The sequence below is a fragment of the Harmonia axyridis genome, chromosome 3 (assembly GCF_914767665.1).
Source record: "Harmonia axyridis chromosome 3, icHarAxyr1.1, whole genome shotgun sequence".
Lineage (NCBI taxonomy): Eukaryota > Metazoa > Arthropoda > Insecta > Coleoptera > Coccinellidae > Harmonia > Harmonia axyridis.
This window is the reverse complement of record NC_059503.1, coordinates 29,943,392-29,965,140: the sequence shown is the minus strand read 5'-3', so window position 1 is coordinate 29,965,140 and position 21,749 is coordinate 29,943,392. Positions and strand designations below refer to the sequence as shown.

The window sequence follows — 21,749 nt, the reverse complement described above, 5'->3', positions numbered from 1 at the left end:
CGAAAATATTCTGCAGTACCTACCTAAAAGTCCGAGAACTGAAGAATTCGGTGTACAAACTTAGGATTATCAAAGCCACACCCCTAAGGGATCCGTAGAAAGGCTTTGCTAACGGTCGAATGAAAAACAGCCTGAATGCCCATGAAACTCGGCATTTCAGGGCGAATAATTGAATTGAGTTCAGACCAGACTACGAGAAACTACATCTACAACATATGTGCAACACTTGCACCGACACCAAGAAGATTAAAGATTTTCACATCTGTTCACGAGACCGGCGAAAAACTACTTGCGACCGAGCCGCAACGACCCAAGTGTCCAGCGATCCTAAGAATCGATAAGACATATTATCATCTTCTTCAAACTCTTTTAGTGGGTTGGAAATAAATTGAATGAGTATTTTTATCCCGTTCTTTTATTTCCCTAAATTATCCTTGGCTGTGAACTACTCTAGTCACAGTATAAGGACCACAACCCACAAATACTTATTTTCTCTTTATTCTTTAATTTTTTGTTTTCCTCCCAAAAATCTTGCCCCCCCCCTCAAAAACAACTTGGCCCCTTCTTGGCGCCCTCTATTCTTGAAAGCTGGGGTCGCCACTGGCTTCCTCTATCTTCTATAGATTCGAAAGCAAAATGAATCCAATTTGCGGTATAAGTGGGGCTTGCAAAACATTGAAATAGTATATACTATTTCAATGTTTTGCAAGCCCCACTTATACCGCAAATTGGATTCATTTTGCTTTCGAATCTATAGAAGATAGAGATTAGATAGATTACTAGCAAGGTAAGAGGGTTTTTACTGGCGAATGGGGATATAATTGACGAGCCGCAGGCGAGTCAGTTACCTCCTTGAGCCAGTAAAACCCGTTACCTTGCGTGTATTGTTTTATATTTTATTTGTTTCTCTTTTGTAAAAAGGTTAGATAAATTCCAAAAAAATCTCAATAATTTGTCTCAAATGTCGTAAGCTATCATAGACATATAAGTCTATGTAAGCTATGGAAGCGTTGCCATGAAAATGTCTGTTTATTTTTCTTTACATTTGTTTTGGCGAAAGCGAGAATGAATGTACCAAAAAAAATTATTGAGGCAGCCAGTAGTGTAGCTTCAAGTTTATTACCTGCAAAATCAGCTTCAAGGTACGAGCGAGAATACGACGACTTTAAAAAGTGGCAAAACAAAAATAGTGTGATTGGGGTATCTGAAGATGTTTTGTTGGTCTACTTGAATCAACTATCATCTAGATTCAGCCCTAATACTTTATGGGCAAAATGGTCTATGCTGAAAAGCTGCTTGGAAATTAAAGAAAATGCCCCTGTTCGCAGGTTTGTTTTCCTTAAAAAATTTATTGAAAAATATGACGTTTAGTTGTCATTTGCAGATTTCAAAAGGTAATAGCGTTTCTGAAACGAAAAAATGAGCGTTATACGCCAAAAAAGGCCAAGGTATTAAGTAAAGAAGAGGCTGAACAATTTCTTTTACATGCTCCTGATGCCCAGTGGTTGCTGGCGAAAATTGTAACAATATTTGGGATTTTTGGATGTTGTCGATGTGACGAAATTCTCTCCTTAAACATGAATGATGTAGAAGATATGGGAGAATACGTTATTGTGACATTGCGGCAAACAAAAAATTTAACAACAAGAAGATTCACCATAACCGATGATGGCTGCAGCTTCAAGCCTTGCATGTTATACAGAAAATATGTGAATCTTCGGCCTCCTGGAACAGAAAGCCTAAGATTTTTTTTGACATACCGACATGGAAAGTGCATTTACCTTAATGCTGACCAGCACACTATTGGTGGTATCCCAAAGCAAATAGCGAAATATTTAGGTTTAAAAGACCCAGAGTTATACACCGGCACTCTTTTCGCAGAACTGGAGCCACTATGGTTGCGGATTCGGGTGGAGATATTTTAGCACTAAAGCGTGCAGGAGGGTGGAAGAGCACCGAAATTGCGATGAGTTATGTAGATGATTCGGTCAACAAAAAAATCGAAATGTCTAGCAAATTATTTGGTGGTAAGGAGAGTACAAATGTTCTGCAGTCCTCGAGTTCAGCAGTTTCTGAGTCAACAGATGGTTCATCATCATCAGAAACTCTTTCATCATCAAAAATCTGTTTCACTGGAAATAACAATTGTACCATGATTTTCAACATATATTTCAACAAAATTTTCTAATGTAAATAATACCACTAACTTGTAAAGATTTTGCAAGTCAACTGTAAGTTTTACAAGTTAGTGACTTGATAAAATAAACTTTCTTGATTAATATTGTGTTTTTAGAAACTGACGTTTACAAATGAGAAACAAATAAATATTCTATCCAAATAGTTCACGTGCGATAACCATCTCCTGCCAATTTTCAGAATTGAATTCTATTGACTTCTCTATAAGAACGTCTAATGATCAACCTTTCTTAAATGACCCTGGTCACGATTACAATGAAATCAGCGTCCTCAAATCAATTTTTCCTACACTGAAACACTAAGGGAGTTGATAGAAAATTATAGGACAGAAGAAGCGATTACATCTAGTTAGGTTCACCATCGGGTTCACCTCAGCTAGGGATCGGTATCAATTTGTCCTGATGGGTTGGTCCAATTTTTTATACAGATTGAGGGTTGCTCAACTTGATTTCCTACAGGACGTACGGTGAATCGTAAGAGGTAGGCTTTTAGCGAAATTTATTTCCTGAATCTGATTGCTACGAAGAGGCCAAACTATTGAATGTGGCTGGAAAACGCAGAATAGATCCGGGGTAGATTGAAGATCCTGGTAAAACAAGATTGTGAACGAGGGGCTCCATTATCCAGGATCGATCCATCTCAAACTCCAGTGCCGGTTTAAGGCCATTTCGGACCCTGAGCGTAGAAGAACGCCTCTGATGCATTTTTGGATGCCAATTTTTGGAGAGGTGTATGCAGGGGAGGATCCAGACGATGTTTGAGGGGGGCGCCATAGAAATTCACGGCTCATATAGGTTAGGAAAATAGCGGAATTTTTGTTGGTACCTACTGAGTCAAGTATTTTTTTTTTTATAGAAAGATGGATTTTAGTAAATCATATCATATTCAGTTTCCAAAATATTTGTGGGACAAAAAAAGTTAAAAAAAATGTCACATATTTCATAAATATTTGTAAATTTATTTCATAAGAACAGTCAGGCGCAAGAAAGTATGAAGTGTAGTTGAAAGAAAACCATTATTTTTGCATGAAGAACAAGGCTTCAATTACCATAGTTAGAATGATCCAATTTGGGTCGCTGTTTCGTTCGATAACTACGGTTCCAAGTTAACAGTTGTACCTTAGAGGAACAGCTCTTCGTAGATAATTCCCTGCAAATTTCACTAAACATACAGCAAAACCTTCCTGGCCGTTTCCGAAGGCTCTCCGCGTTTCGACCGTTTTTGCTTGACGTTGTCATAAATGATCCACTTCTCATCACCAGGTACCAAGCGTTTCAAAAATGAGGCGATTTTGTTGCGATTCTGCAATGATTCTCAGTGGAAATTCGGTCCATGCGGTTTTTTGCGTTATCTCGTCTGGTATCCATACATCAAGCATCTTATTGACATCACCCTAATGCAAATAGTGTTCCAAACGGCTTATTGTGCACTCTTAAGCTCTTGGGCAATCGAAACAGGTCTCGACAATGTCCAAGCTTTTATCGATATTTTCGACAATTGGCTTGGCCTTCCAGTGCGTGGTGCATCTTTGACATCGAAATTACCGAAACGGAATCGACGAAACCAAAATTGCACGTGATTGGCTATAACAGTATGTTGACAACTATTGTTCTACAGAACTTGTATGGCCTCAATTTTGTATTGTAGTAAATATAAGCGAATCAGATTTGGGTCGTTTCTTATATTATTTAGTTTACTGCATCTGTAATTCTATCAAATAATGTCATTGTTGATGAGATTTAATTTCAACTTGATAGAAGCTGCTTCATATGTCCTCATGGTTGAATATCTAACAGATTGAGATCCGATAAACAAGGGGGCTTTGGCATTGATCCATCTTGACGTATTCATTTATTCGAGAACTTTTAGAAAGCAGCTATTCAGGGGCGTAGTCAGACATTTTGGCGCCCCGGCGAAATAAAATTTCTCCGCTCTCACTGTATATGTTATACATTCATTTGAATTGATATGTTTTATTATCTACCATTCACCTCGTTAATGGTTAAATACCCTCTATATAGAAAAACAATTTCCGGCTTCGAATTGAACTTAATATTGATATCGTCGCAGAAGCCAAGAAAGTTCAAGCGAAATTTGGAAAAAATGAGAAAAGCACTGACTTCACGTCAGAAGCTTTAGAATGCTGATTTTTTATTACCCCAATTGTACCCTTGAGGAATATAAATGGACGAAACTGATGCATGACTAACGAGTGCTCAAAAGCTTGGATTTTCTTTTTTCTCTATTATTATTTTCAGGCATCCTTTCAATTTCATATGAAATCGTATTTTGTCGAATTTGACACAGGACGTTCTTTGATGAAATCAACAAAATATAGATTGAGATTGTTTAAAAGTAAAACGCTCTCTCTTGTCAAACGTAGTTCTTGAAAATTTATTTTAGTGCCTATTTATATTATTGTATTAGCTCAGTTCAGAGCACCCATTCGATTTCAAGAAAATTGTCACTACTACAAAGAGTGGTATTTTCGCTAGGGAAACATTTTGTGCCAAAAACTTGTCTTGTTTTATTAACTTGACCGGCAAAATGTTCGGTATGCCGGTCCTGGCGGCGGCCCTGCAGCTACTTGTCTCTTTCCTCTGTGTGGTGGTGCATCTCCGTGCTGATAGCACAAATTTCCAAAAATGTTGAGCTCTAGATCATAAATGAAGTCAATAAGGTCATGCTCCGAAAAATATTTTATGCATGTTGTTGAGGTAACCATCCACTAGTAGGTATTTTCGTTAGCCTGTTATTTTTCGTTATTTTCAATTTAAACATGAAAATGAATTATGCAGTTATCTCAAATTCTTGTAACTTCTAAATGAAAACGAGTTGGACCTATGTTCAATGGAAAAAAAAATGTTCAGATAGAGCAACTATCATCTGCCAAGCTTTGTCATAATTTGTAGAATTCCCTATTTACTGTGAGATTTTGAGGAATTATTAGGATATAAGACATGTAAGCAAGTCAAAAGACACATTGGTGTAGCAATAAATTTGAGAAAATAAATATTGAGTTGCTTATTCAATCATATTATTGAAATAACTTGAGGCGATTACGCAAAAATATAACATACAAAAAAATTTCAAACTTACACGAAATTCCAATCGAAATTCACCAGAACAACAGAAAATTCAAGAAAAATAGTGGAAAAAATAAATGTACACTCACCGAATATTGAGGGATTAGCAATTAATTTTTTTTTCCTAAATCAATTTCAGACTTTTATTTGAATACTTACTTGTATCTTCCTAAAAAATTAAGATATCAAGGTGAAATAAAAACTGAAAGATGGCCAAAATGATGGTTCTTGTAATAAACTGGTCGCAAACTCTACAAATTCCCCGAACCTTCCCACAAGGTGAAGAGAAATTGGAATACAAAAACATGTTTTTTTTTAACCTGTAGAAATAAGCTATCAACATTTTTGGACCACCTTTGAGTTTGTTTCAATACCAAAGAATTTATCTTCAATTTGAAGAAGCAACAATTGAAATCGATGAAAAATTACGAAAATTCCTTCTCAACAATCTTCAGCAAACTTTTAGGTGCTGAGTTTTTTTGCCGATGAGTGTAGACATCGAGCTATATGCTAATTTTCGTGTTTATCGCATAACCAGAACTATAGAAATATCGATAGACAACATTTTTTCATTAACAGAATTTAGTTTGTTCATGTTCATGGATAATAATCACTCGAATGTTCGTGCAAAATTTCAGAAGGAACATATGACCATAACTCCTAACCGAGATAAAATAACCGAGAACAATAACATTTTAATAAAAACCATACAACTCTTTTGTGTAGCGAGCACTACACGTAATCTCAGAAAAACTCAATAAAAGCATCTTGAGTTTTTCTGAGATCATGAGCTAGACCTAGAGCATGGGATATCAGGTCGCTATAGTGTCAAATCTGACAAGATTTATATTAACACTTCTTCTTTATAACGAATTCCACACTATTTCTCTCATTTCTTTGTCGAAAGCGTTCTTGGAATCTATTCGTTCCGTTATGAAATATCGATATCAGAAATGGATCAAAGTTTTAGGATGTCCAATAAACCATTTTTTGAACCTCTCAACTTCGAGAAAGAAGCGAAAATGTTTGGAAAAGATAGGGTCTTTTTAAATGGCTTTCCTTGTTCGATATGGGTTGCGGAAGAATTGAAATGTTGGTACGAGAAGGAAACGAGTTGAAAAGGGTATAAATTGGAAAAAACATGGCGTGTAAAAGGGTCAGGATGTCCAGACGTATCGGAGCCATGTCATTTTGTGCAAATCTACAATTTGATATTTATGTGGGCCGACTTTCTTCCCTGAGTTCCTTGATCGCTTTATGGATCTATCCAGACGGGAATAACTGAAATTGAATTTAGGACAGTGGCGACTCGGGGATATTTATTATGAATATGAGTAGGTATTCTATAGTGGTTTTCAAAGCACTTGGATGTATTGCATCCCACACGTTTCTTTTTGAGCGTTCGTTCTTCGAACTAGGTGAAATCTGATTAGGTGTTCCGTAATTATGGTCACTCAAAAATTTATTTTCCTGTTAATTTCGAACATGTACATTTGCATGTGACATGTGTGAAGCCTCGTACGACATTTTATGCTGTTCAAAAAACCAGAACCGTAGAAAGTATAAGAAGAAAATCAAAAAATAAAATATACGAGATACTGCTCCACAATGTTAAGGAAGTTCAGAGCTTTTGACAATATTTCAAAAGTTTCCATTTTTTCAGCAATTTATTTGAATATGTTAGATCTTAATTTTTACTCACTTATCTAAATTATTTTTTGCCCATTCTTTTATGAGTTTCACAGTTTCTGTTGAAAATTTATTATTAGTGTTTGTAAAACAAAATCAGTTCACTCAAAAAATTGAACAAAATAAGTTCAGTAAGATTATGGCCTCCTCGAACATTAATAACAGCTTCGCAACACGTTTGCATACTTTCGATCAAATTGTTGAAGCAGCCTTAATCATTTTTTCTCCAGAGGTGTGCCAAAAGAAGTTCTTGGAGTGCATGAGGAGGTGATTGGTGATAATCTAAAGCTCTTTGTAGCAGATCCCAAGTGTGTTCAATGGAATTCAGGTCTGGCGACCGAGAGTGCAAGGCGAAATGAGGAATACCCTGGATTTCCAGAGCTTCATCGACAATTCCCGTATGATGGGTTGATGCATGTATCTATCAAAAACAAGAAATTTGGCCTATAATAGCAGCATAAAACAATGGAATGATATTGTCACCAACTTGATCAATGTAAATGTCTAAATTTGCACATTCATGATAGCATAAAGCTCCAAAAATTCTGTACGTCCATTCAAACAAATGCCTCCTCAAACACTAACTGTATCACCTCTGGACAGATGATTTTCCTGAATCAATATGTGATTTCTGGGCACCAGAGGAAAGGTCCATACCGGAATACGTCGACTATCTAAAAACCATTCATATCTCGACTTATCTGTTGACAATGTAGACCTCCATTGATTGTTTGAACTCACGTGATCATAGTCCCATTTCAATCGCAGTCGCATATGATTTTGAGTTAATGGAATCCTTCTCAAAGGTCGTCGAGAATGTAGATCCATGCCTTGAAGTCTTCGACGAGCTGTTTCAATCGAAACCAAAACAGCAGAAGCGTTCAAAAGCCAGAAGAAAAAAGCACCGACGTGAAACCAGAAGCTATTGAGCGCTCAATCATTTAAGCACAAATTACGCACTTGGAGACCATGAATACAGTTTGATGGTATCCAAGAACGTAATTGGCATTAATTAACTAGATCTCAAAAACTACTGACTCCATGTGAGTACTTTTACATTTTATTATACTCAGTCCACTGTAAACTCGAAATATTTCATAATCAATAAGGCCGAAGCAATTATCATGTTCTGAAATTTTCTTTATTATTTCCATTGGAGATCAGTGCTATATAATGTATATTCTCAATGGGTAGAGTGCTTCTGGAAAAGTTTTAATTTGTTTCAGGAGCTGAAAAAGGTCTTATAAATCGATACTTCCAGTCGTGAGGTAAAGTTTATAGTGCTGACCCTAGAATTCTTAATGTTTTTATATTAAATCAACAATATTGATGTCATATTGATTATCTAGCTTTAGAAGGTACTTTAGTTTGTAAGTACAGAATGTTCATTTAAATTCATGGCTAAGAGTGCTGTGAAGAAATTAGAGAGGATTCTCTGTGATGACAAATAGCGCTTAGCTTGAACCATATCATTATCTGATAATTTTTCCAATTCACTTGAAACTGTCATATATAGAATTTGGATTTTTGAATCTGAGGGAAATGTATTAGTAAATAATAAAAATTTGAATGTAAGAATTGAGAGTTTCAAGATGGTATGTTTTCAAATTGTCACATTTTGTGAAAATTTGGCTGAAAAAAAAGTTAATTGTGAAATTACATATATCAAGGGTAAAAAATGAATAAACTACTTGATAGTAAATCATTAAAATTGAAATATGGTTGTGATGATTTGAAATCCTTGACAAAATTGGGAAACCACCAGTTCTAGGGAAATTTCATCGAAATAATATAATTAAAGAAGTGGAAAGGGTTTCATTTTTCCCCAATTCATACCTTTATGATATCATTAATTATTTCCGTCGAACCACGGTGAAATAATTTATCCAATTACCAGTTCACTAAAATTCTTGGAACTCCCCTGATTTGTTTTTATGGAAAACCTGATAATCTGAGAGCCCCGGCCTCCAATTTCCTCAATTTGAACGGGGCTTGATGAAAACAACGTGCCCCTAGGGTTTCCCAGCAATTAATTTCTTTGCTGCCTCTAGAATTTCAAATTAATCGATTTATCTTCATTGAGTCTCCAGCGTTTTCCATTCGAATCTTTGAGGCGTACCGATATCATCAAATCTGGCTGAAAATGAATGTTGTTGCATTCGGAATTTCACAATTAATTGGAGCGAGAACGTTAAATTAGATAAATTGGTTCAAATTGGCTGTAAATTACTATCTGGTGGTTACAATCACTGAAACGTGGACTGGTTCAAATTTGGGTTTACTAATTATTTGACAACAATCATTTTAGGAATATCAATCTCAATTCATTGATATTCCTAAAATGATTGTTGTCAAATTAGTAAACCCAAATTTGAACCAGTCCACATTATGGAAAAAGTTATGTTTTTTAAATGGGAACACAGTTAAATCATGACATTGCGACCATTTAGGAGATATTTGAGCAACACAACCTTCCGATTAAGCCTGTCATGAACGGGTTGATCAGAGAATGTTGACCACCGTTCACTTATCTCCGGTTGAGATGTTTTTTTAACCCCTGGAAGAGCGGCTTTCCAGAGGTCTCGGAGAATTAATAATTATATAAGTTTCACTAAGATGTTATGTGTGAGTCCGGCCCGTCGCTTCAATGGACAGGTCTTTTTAGTTGACTTTCTTTCTCTAGGGACAGGATTAGTTTACTGGGTCAATAAAAATCGATTTAAATTTTAAAACTAAATATAATACAGAAAAACTTCAAAAAAAAACTAAAATTGTCTCAAATAATCTGTTATTCAAACAAAAGAACAAAATACCAACTTTGAATTTGGGAGAATCGGGACTACCAAATAAACTTACCGGTTTTTTTTCCTGTTTGGATCAAGTGATCTTGAACTCTATCCAAAGAATTCAAAATTCTTACTTGAGATTCATATATGAAATTCGAAAGTTTGAACATATAAGTCATAAATTGGTGAATGTCAGGTGGTTGAACATGCGTAACAGATTTTTTGGTGGGAGCTTTAGTCTGTTACCACCGTATTCTATTATCTAAAAAACCATCGTATCTGTATCGAAAGAAAACATTCAGGTCTGATGTACATAATCTTAACACACGTAGTAGAGGACTTATATCCCCTCCTCCTCATAGGCTGTCACTATTTGAAAGATCTTTTAGTTTTTCCATCTATAGATTTTATAACAGATATTTTTGTAGTTCATTTGTAAATTTGTATGTGTCATATTTCAAAGCTAAAGTCAGGGATGTAGTTTATAGAGATCAGTGCGGGCTCAGTAATCAGTAATTTCCTTTTTTTTGTCATATGACTCACTTATAATTAAATTTTGAAACTGGAAAATTATTGGAATTTTTTCTTTGTGTTACGTTATTTTTTTTTAATCATTATTGTCTCGAGGTGTATAAGGGTTTTTTTTTCATATATTTTTCGTCAGGGTTTGAGTGGAAGAGCAGGGCTTCATCACCACCCTTTGATTGATTTTTTTTCTGACGTTTTTTTTGGAATTGTAGTATTTTTTTATATTCAATAAAGGCATTATTATTATTAGGCTTTAAATATTATTTCTTCTTTGTTCCTTCCCTAAATGAATTGTGGAGTTAAAATCATCTATTCGTGATTTCAAATGCTTTTTGAAATTGATTGGTACTCGTGCTTATTCATTCTGGAGACCTAAAAAAATAATCTTCTCGGCGAGTTATCACAACTGTATCTATCGAAACAGTCAATTATATGTGTGTTCAAAAATGTATAAAATATATCTAGATTCGAATTTCGGAGAAATTAGTAAAAAAAGCATTAAAATAATGAGATTAATGGAAAAAGACTGCCTTGTTACAGAAAGCTCTATTTTTCTGTACTCATCAAGAGTTGAAACCATAAAAATATGGACACTCTTAGACGAAATAAGGTTTTTGACCATTTTCTATCCTTTATATTAATGCAAACCATACGATGTAGTATATTTTTGAAATCAGTGAAATTAAGCTTTCAAAATATGACACAGAAATCAAGTGTTTCCCTTTAAAAAAGCATAACTGCTAAAAAGACGAGCATCCCACTGGATTCCACTTAAAAGAGGGCCTGTAAAATGGTTTAGTTTTAGAGCTCTATCATCTGTATTAGTGGATATATACATTTTCGCTTATAACTCGAAAACAAAAGAAGGAAGTCAAAAATGAATACCTCTCTTATCAGTTGCTCAGAAAGAGAGAACGAGAATGGAAAATCAGATTTTGTCTATTTCCTCTGATTCGAGAGTTGTAGTGCTAAATCATTGAAATTTGCCCACCCTGTGCCTGTAGGTACAGGCTTTTAGTGAAGATTCGAGACATGAAACAGTGTTCGAATATGTCCTGAGTAGGTATATTCGATCAAGAAAGCCTGTATCTCTTGAACGAATATACTTAGGACATAATTGTTAGATATTTCATCGCAAACTTTTAATAGCATAACACTTGAACGCATTAATGGATTTTCATGAAAATTTCAGGAAGTTTGGCTCCGATAAAGTTTAAAATTAGCTTCTAGCGCTCTGTCAATAACGCAGGTCCGTACTGAGAACATCATATTTTTCATGTTCATGTTCATCCCAGTCCGGAGCTGCCTAATCGACAAGTCACAAGAAGTAAATATTGGTCATTGCTTTCGACTCATTTCTTGAAATTTTCATGGAAATTTATAAAGGCGTTTAAGAGTTATGCCGATTGAAAGTTTTTGATAAAATCTATAAAACATCCTCAAACGAAAATATCTAAGTAAGTAAATTCGTTTGATTAGATTCGAGCAGATTTTTTTTGCAAAATTTAATATTCATTCAATTCCCCGATAGCCTATTATTTCAAAGTTTTCAAGCAATTATCTATGTTGATTTTTATCAAAAGTTCTCGAAACATGTCCTTCGAAGTTTTTTTTTAATGTTCCTAAAAATTTATGAACATTTCAATCTTCATTACTCCCATTACTACTTACTTCCTCTACCATCAAAACTACAGGATAAATGAATAAAAAATTTGATTGATTACACAGCATGCTTGACGGAAAACCAGCGTTGTTCAAAAATTAAATATGAATATTTCGAAAACTAATTAATCAAATGGGAAAAGTTCAATATGCTGAGCTTAGGATATGAAGACCTATTCGAAATTTGGGGGTTGGGGTTGTAACACTAAGAGATGAAACGATATGCATGTCAATTCGATCTGAAAAGTTGTCATCTTCGAATCAAAAATCGACGTATCTGGGTGTTTTTCGAAATTAGTTCATTCCGCCTTTTATCAAATCAGTTTCATTTTCAAAAGCACACCCTGTATAACTCAATACATATATCTTATAAAAATAGAACTCCCGAATAGCAAAAAACTTGTGTTTCATTCATACGTTACATTTGATGATGATACGTTCTGAAGTTGCGTGTTACTGTTCCATTATTTTTTGGGATTGCTCTTGACGAATTCGAAAATACTGTTTATTGAACAATGAAAAAGTAATTTAGTGAATAGAAAATAAACATTCATCAATATTCGTGATTTTACCGAGCATTATAATTATCCGAAGCTTTATTCCAACAGAATCAATTCACATTTCATTGATTGCTATTATTCAATAGCAATCGTGAAATAATAATTCACCATTTGGAATTAATTGTGGTATTTTTTTTATTTACATATTCGTATCAATCCATGGCAAATTGCAGTATTGATTTTCATATTCAATTTATTCATTTCGCGATTTATTTGTATATCATTTCCAACTATGAAATTGTAGGTATTCGAAGATATCCATTCTTTGGGGATAGATTTATCATAGGTACAGTGAGCAGAACCTTTTCATTTGAGAACATTCCCTGGTCAAATTTCAAGAATTGCAGACATTGTTACGAAATGACAGAGCAATCTGTTTGGACCGTACAAAAAGTTGCTATAACTATATAGGATGTTCCTAAATTGGAGGAACAAACGAAAATGACAGATTCCTCGGACTATTTGAAAAAAGTCCTATAAGCATGGGCCCTTAAACGCTCTGTTTTCGAGGCACAGGTTTATAAACTTTCATTTCTTTTTCGATTATTTTTCTCATAGCACCTTTCCTCTACAAGTTATTTAACTTAAACTTGGTATAGATATTTCAATAGTATTTCAAATTAATAGATACCTTCTTTGATGGACATATATAGCTTGATGGGTATATAGCTGGTTCTTGATATTTTATAGTGGACAGTATGAACATTTATTTATTGAGAATACAGAATATTTGCACGAGTTTAAATACTTAATGTCAAATCTGACTAAACCTTCTTTCTTTCTATTATACATAAACAAACCAATGGAACGGAATAGTTCATAGAATAAGGAAGGGTTGATCTAAGAAATGCAATATTTAGTTTTCGATTCCAACAACCGATATATTTTCTTCGAATGCAATACCTTAAACCTTCAAATTATCTAATGAAGGTTGCCAAGAGATTCCTAAAACTTTATTTAATGTTTCAAGCGAACTTTGACCTTCATTATTCGATTGCCTTTGAACCTTGTCCCGAATAAATAATTGGGAAGAATCCCGAGCTTCGAAAAAATCAGCAACATTCGATACCCACAAGCCTACCTATAGAAAATCTTTTGCCCCTAGAAATTTTTGTTTGGAATGACTTGTTTTTGATAACATATCAAAAATTCAGTCAATTTGACAGGAGGCCTCTTTCCCTAATCAAGTGTGCGGGTTCCTTTCTGTGTTAATATCTAATTTGATTAAATCGAGAGATCAGAAATTTATAGCGATATAAACCTACCTCTATATACTGCAGTAGGTACAAAATGAAAAAAAAAAAACACTTGCACACTTTAACCTCAAAAAATTACATATAAGTACTAGAATATAATTTACAGAGTTCAATTGTGTATTGATATGTATACTTTCAGCTGATCTGATGATGATTTAAAGAAACGAAATCGATTGCCAATATACAGGGTTAGAACTATTCAGAGGGATATTGAAAACCTTTAGAGATACAGGGTGGCTTTAACTACAAAAAATTTGCGATATTTAGGGATTAGCATGTTGGTGTTAACAGATCCAAAATATCTCCGATGGTTCTTGAGATATATCGCAAAAACTGAAAATCGAGATTTTTTTTCTTCTGTATAACTCATTTGTTTCTGGAGATAAATTTACGAAATTCGGTTTGTAGTCATTATCCAATATAGAGATTCTAATGGTGTCGTCAGATTTTTTCTGTTTTCCATTGTTTCAGAGACGCGATCGTCAATTTTTTTTCTTATGGACGCCATATTGGTTTTTCTTATGAGGTGATAATGAAAAAAATTACGAATTCAACAATGTATCACATTGTACAAAAATGATCGAGTCTAGGTACGCAAATTTGAAGAGTTGTTATGTGAAATCATCAGTTGACTATCGCGTGTCTGAAACAATGCAAAACAGAAAACATCTGAAGACATCATTAGTATCTCTATATTGGATAATGGCTATAAACGAAATTTCGTGAAGTTATCTCTAGAAACAAATGAGTTATACAGAAAAAGAAGAAAATCTCGATTTTCAGTTTTTTCGAGATATCTCGGATCTGTTTACACCAGCATACTCATCCCTAAATAACGCAACTTTTTTGTAATTTAAGCTACCCTGTCTTTCTTACGGTTTCCGATATCCCTGTAGTGGCCCTCTGAATAGTTCTAACCCTGTGTATAAATTATAAGAAATAGTGTGTTTTTCTATTATTATTTAATCCAATTTAAGGATGTCATCATGTGATATGCTCATTTTGAATACAATTCTATACAGAGATGATATTTTTTCTGGAAATGTACCCCCTTATTTCCCCCAGACCTTTTTTTGGTGCACCACTGGTAGTTGAGAAAAATGTGAAACGAAATTTTGGCCAATACTACACTTTTCAGTTTCCTCTAGTGTTGTCGTATGAGCTACCAATTTTGAGAAAAATATTTCGAACAATTCTCTAGTAATGCTCAGGAAAATCCAAATTATTAGGTTACTAAGTTGGGATGAATGAACTAAGTAAAGGGTGTTTTTTTTAGAGCTATAGAACTTCAAATTGCAATAAAACAACGATGGATTATTCGATTGACATGAATTTTATTTATCCGCAAGATAATCTTGTGGAATTACATTTTAAATATGATTTCTGGCATATGACCGACACGGCTGGCTCGGACGTCCAATCTGGACGTCCAATTTTCGATGAACTTTTCCAACATTTGTGGCCGTATATCGGCAATAACACGGCGAATGTTGTCTTCCAAAAGGTCAAGGGTTTGTGGCTTATCCGCATAGACCAATGACTTTACATAACCCCATAGAAAGTAGTCTAGCGGTGTTGAATCACAAGATCTTGGAGGCCAATTCACATCTCCAAAACGTGAAATTAGGCGGTCACCAAACGTGTCTTTCAATAAATCGATTGCGCCGTCTCGTTGGAACCACAGCTCCTGGACATCATGGTTGTTCAATTCAGGAATGAAAACGTTAGTAATCATGGCTCTATACCGATCACCATTGACTGTAACGTTCTGACCATCATCGTTTTTGAAGAAGTACGGACCAATGATTCCACCAGCCCATAAAACGCACCAAACAGTCAGTTTTTCTGGATGTAACGGTGTTTCGATATACACTCGAATTAGCTTCACTCCAAATGCGGCAGTTTTGTTTGTTGACGTAGCCATTTAACCAGAAGTGCGCTTCATCGCTAAACAAAATAAAATGGACGTAGTGCGCGATACGTATTCCGCACAGAATCATTATTTTCGAAATAAAATTGCACTATTTGCAAGCGTTGTTGAGGCGTGAATCTATTCATGATGAATTGCCAAACCAAACTGAGAATAAACCACTTGACAGCTGTAAAATCGGTCGCCATCTTGAACAGTAATGCCAACTTAAAGTTATATACCTCGAAAAAAAACACCCGTTATAAGTTTTGGTAGTTATTTACCCAATCCGTAGCGAAGATCAATAAAAATTCGATTAACTAGTATAATAGTAACAAAAAAGTAGGAAAACAAGAAACACTTTGTATCTCCGAAAAAAAACGTTTGTGGACTTTATTTTCTTGAAATTATCCAAGGAATCTTACATTTTTTTTTTGTACCTCTAATTTGCGATCACCCTTTACAAAAGATACTTCCGAATGAAGAAAGAAGTATACTCGTAATATAAAAGAGGAAATGAAAAACATAATATTAAGACCGAGAGTAAATTCATGATTTAATAAATAAAGACTATGCTGTTGAATTGGCTCCGGTTAAATCTCAGCCATAAGATTTTTCTCTTCAATTACAGGAATGGAGGAATGAGTGTTTTCTTAGAGTTTTTCATTTTCCCATACATTTTTGTAAATTTCACGTTTTTCGTTTATTTTGGATTTATTCTCCCTGAATGAACATATTATGTCACAAATAGCTTGTCTACTTATGTAACTACTGTTCATTTTTTGTTCTTATTACTTAAAAAAAATGTTATACTGAGAATAACGCAGTACTTATGGCCGAGAATATGGTTTAGTATTTTTGGAATTTCTCAAAAGAAATGCTGAAATTCTTGTTCATTGAAAAACTTGAATGGATAGAAAACTGACTGACATTCATTGATATTCGTGATTTTACAGCGTTATCGTAACTGAACCAATTCACATTTCAGTAATGGATGTTATTTCATTGCAATCATAAAATAATAATTTACGACCATCAATAAAGGTATGTTGTTTGATGTATTTGTATAAATCCATGCCAAATTGCCGTATTGATTGTCACTCGTTTTCATATTCAATTCCTTCATAATGCGATTCATATCATTCTCAACGATGAAGTTGTAGATATTCCCTCGAAAATACCCGTTCTTTATTGCAAAAATTTACCAGGAAATTCGTGAATAAGGAGCAGTTCATCAGAATGGAATATGATTATAAATTTCCTCCAGTATTGAAAAAGTTTCGAGTTCTACGATTCCTTCAGCGGGTAAAACTTCAAGATAGCTTCGTTCATCCTTATTTCTTTTCTTTCTTACCGATACTGTAATATCCGATAAATTCGGGGAAAAACTTGCTCTACTCCAAAAATTATCCCTTTTTTAAAGGAAAATACGAAACAAAACTCGCCGGAGCAGGAACTAATTCCTCAAAGCGACCGTTTCCTGCTTTATAGCATAACGGAAGTTCTTTGAATCTCTAGAATATTATGAAGGAAGAGACCAATATTTCATTTTTGTTTCTCTGGAATTTTCAAACAATTTCTCCAAATTGATACAGAAACTTATCCAGTGGGAAAACTGATATACTACAAAATGAGCCAAATGAGGAAAATGCAGAAGTTGAGTTAAAAGCTTTTGAGTGCTCGTCCATACGCTAACAGCGCCCTTGGGGACATGATAACCATATATAGGTACATCCAAGGATGCAATAGGGCATGAACTTGATTTAATATTTAGTTGCAGAATCAGAATGTTTTAACTATAATATGTTTTTATCTGTAATTTACTTAAATTCTTTATGATTTGGATGACGCTGATCACACAAAATTTACCAGAATATTTTAATTGATATTCTTAATACGCAAAATCCCATTGCGATAGGCTATGTTATCACGAAAATGTTGGGTTTTTCTTTTCTAATATTCTTCTTGAATTTCTATGATTCTAATGATAGGATCAGATTGAACTTTTGCACGAATCTTGAAATTTCGTTATTTTATATCACATTCAAAATTTTTACTTCTTGGGTTTTGTGGTCACAGAAATATTTGTTTTTTTTTTCGATATTTTTCTTGAATTTTCACTGGTTAGGTGACATCATAAAAAGATGAAATTTTTCATTATGCTTGAAATTATCATTTCTCATCTAAATCAGAAATTACTACCTCTTATCAGTCAAACATTAGATGTCAATTCATTTCCCGTCTGGAGCTTCTATGATGACCAAACTTTGTACGGTGTCGATTATTTTTTCACAAAATTATAGTTTTACATCTTTTCTAATGTTTTTTTTTTAGGTTGTCTTTCACGAATATTTAGAAAATATATGTGCTTTGTAGGTACATTGAACATATCATAAATTTTTTTTTCAAAAAACGAAATTAACAAAGTTAACAAAATTTTCTTTCATTCGCGAATTAAAAATATCATCATTCTACAATTTAGATTATTGTTTGAAGAAATTATGTGAAAACCCCATAAAAATCGGTGGTTGCAAAAGGAAAAATCTATAATTTCTTTTTGAACTGAGCAGTTACATGGTGGTATTCTCTCTTAACAGGACAACGAAAGATTTGTAAAATTCCGAACTCTGTAGCCGTTTCCCACCTAACGTTTAGCTTAGTACTACAGTAAGCATCTTCAGAGATTTCCAGGTCCTGGGTTGTAGCTCCACCGGGTTTCTCAAAATTTTCGAACTCTGCTAAACAATCCGGCTGTGAAAGCAGTATAAGAGAAGAAAATGTGTAATGATCATATTTACTGAACTCCTGGTGGCATTCCGCTCAACAACATTGACATTAAGTCCACCTACTTACTGCTGTTTATTTCTTTATAATCAATATTTGAAACATTTTATGTTGATTTTTGTCATCATTGTGTCAAAATCTTCGATATTTGATATATTTTTTTGATATATACTTTTTGTCTGGAAATACAATTCCAAATTGACAAAATTTAAAGAACCAACACAAAAAAAAATAAAAAACAATTCTAAATTATAAAAATTGAATAATCACTTAACATTCGGAATTTATTTTTCGATACAATTTTTCCTCACCAGTGTCTTATAGTTCAAAAATTACTGAATCATAGATCTTCTCTCTTACTCTTCTATGAAATAAGTATACTAATCATTTACAATTGAAATAACAATTTTAGATAATTTAATATTCAACTATGTAGTGGCAGAGAGGACAGGGGAAAATAAAAATCCTTAATAAAAAATAACTTTACCTGAATTATACTGGTCTTGCCAACGGCTGATGCCCCAAGTAAAACGACCTTAATCCTATCAATGGAGTCTGGACTGATTTCGATGGGACTTCTTGGACTTCCGATGTCACTGTTGGGTCCTGCATTATATTTCTTTTCCAAAAAATCCAGATCCAATTCTGAAACAGAATAGTAGCTATGAAGAAAGTCTCAATCGATAATAATAAATAGAAAAATGCAAGATATATATCAAACTAACTGACAAAGAAACTGAAACACCCAAAAGGAGCTGTTTAAATTTTATTTTTTTTTGGTAAAACATAGATAGTATAGCAAGGAGTAAATAAATGGTTTCGAAGAAAGGTGGAGGTTTTTTCATGTTACTTAAATATTGTAGTCGTTTTCTACAAGTTTTTTTAATTTCACAACAAACCAGCTGTTCGAGGATAAAGTCCATGTTTGGTTGTTGTTAAAATGCCTAGAGCACGTGTACGCGGAATTTATTGCCAGCTAAGTGAATTTGAAAGAGGTCGAATTATTGGTCTACGAGAGGCAGGGTTATCATTTCGAGAAATCGCTAACCGTACGAACAGAATTCCAACTACTGTTATGAGAAGTTGTCAAGCGTAGTTTGATAATGCCCAAAATCTGAGAAGAGTAGGCATTGGACGTCGAAGGGGCACAAATGAAGTTCAAAATCGACGTCTAAGACTTATGCTCATTAGAGACCGATTTGCGACAACTCGATCTTTGGCTTATGAATGGTTAGGAGAACAGGGCCATCCTGTAACTGTTTGAACGGTTTAGCCCCGGATAAGGTATTTTTGACTGCAGCATTATCGATTCCATCTTGTGTTACCTCTGACCGTTGAGCATCGCCGGCAACGGTTACAGTGGTGTGAGAACGCCAACATTGGAATGTGGAATGGCATCAGGTCGTCTTTTCTGATGAATCTCCATTCTCCGCACATGATGGCCAAAGAAGTGTTAGACGATTCGGGGAGAAAGACGTGAACCTCAGTTTGATGTTGAGCGCCTTGTACACCAGACAGTAGGCGTTATTATGGTATGGGATGCTATTTCACATGCAAGTTGGTCACCTTAAGCCTTTATTCGAGATAACATGACAGCGCTGCGTTGCCTTCAAAAAATAGTGGAGCCAAATGTTCTCTTTACCTTAACCGGCTCGAGAATCCAATATTTCAGCAAGATAATGCCCTATCTCATGCCACCAGAGTTAGTTTAAACTTTTTCGAAGCGACCCATGGAAATATTTTGCCATGGCCGCCCAGTTCCCCCGATCTTTCGCACATAGAGCATGTTTGGGACATCATAGGTAAAAGGCTTGGAAATTTACCTCAGCCACCACGGACTTTGCGGATCTGTGACATGAAGTACAGGTAGCCTGGGATAGTATCTCTCAAGAAGAAATAGACCATCTTATTGCATCAATGCCGAGAAGTGTTGGTTAGTCTATAGATGATCGCGGTGGACAAACACATTACACAAATTCATTGAAAGAAAATAGTAAACCCTTCGTTTATTTTTCTTCAAATTTCAATTTTTTTTGTTATCTTGATATTGTTCCAGCATATATTTATTAAGTTTATTTTCTTTTGTGACAATGTGACAAACACATTACACAAATTCATTGAAAGAAAATAGTAAACCCTTCGTTTATTTTTCTTCAAATTTCAATTTTTTTTTCTCTTGATATTGTTCCAGCATATATTTATTAAGTTTATTTTCTTTTGTAAATTTTTCGAATGAATAAACATATATTATATTCAATCATTTAATCCTTGCTATACTATCTATGTTCTAACAATTTTAAAATTTAAACACCTCCTTCTGGGTGTTGCAGGTCCTTTGCCAGGTAGTATATCTAGTCTATAATAATATGGAGATAATGCAAGATATATCTCGCATCTGCGAGAGTTGTGGAATACACGCCACTTCAATCTCCTCTTTTTATCTTCGCTGAATATGACGTGATGATCATATACTCTTTTTTCCCGGTTGCATTTTCCACACTGCAGCTCTTCAAAAGATTCATTGCTTTAATCATGCCGCGCAAGAGGTTGGGGCATCGATGGACCATAAACTCAGATTGAATGGTTTTTTTCTATTGAATATATCGCTTCAAAAGAATATTATCAACATTTTCCCAATATATGATGATTTATAGGGCGCTCCTATATAGGTGATTTTTCCAGTCGATAGAAAAGTTCTAACAGTCTTTTGATAGATTTCTGAATTGTCTGGGATGAAAAAGATCCCTAAAAGAATACGTTGCTTTGATCTTTTTTTCATAAATTTTCTGGGTATGACGTGAACTGAATATAATCTCTGTTTCCATATGACTATTGCTATACAATACAAATGAAAGCAATGAAATGTTCACAATAATGACCCTAAGGCATTTATTCAATAGTGTATTGAATAAAACGTCGATTCAGATAATCGAAAATGTTCAGAATATATTTGAACGTTTCAGAATTGTCTTATTTATTGAATGGCATTCAATTCAGTTTATCTTGAGTTGATTTTAAAACTTTATATTCTGATAAAATTGTTTTCATATGAACTGAAAGCTAGTGGTCATATTTTAGAGAGCACAGGAGATTTAAATTATCATTTTTTAATCTACATAAGTTTTCTTTGGTATTCAATTTCCAAATTTCCACATGTGAAATGCATTTCTGACCACCCTAAACAACTTGATTCAATTGACAGATACTTTACTCAGTGGAAACTCCCGACAGATTACTTTAAAAAGGAAACAATTTCAGATGTTCTCACGTCCTAAGTAGGTGTTAGAGATCAA

General features: G+C 34.3%; 1 protein-coding gene across 1 annotated transcript in view; it reads right to left on the bottom strand.

Moving 5' to 3' along the window:
• LOC123674658 (ras-like protein family member 10B) overlaps positions 1-21,749 on the bottom strand; it is a 109,025-nt gene that overhangs the window by 14,850 nt on the left and 72,426 nt on the right. The window contains exon 3 of the mRNA XM_045609610.1: positions 18,944-19,101. Within this exon, the coding sequence (XP_045465566.1) occupies positions 18,944-19,101 (158 nt within the window). The remainder of the gene's footprint in view (positions 1-18,943; positions 19,102-21,749) is intronic.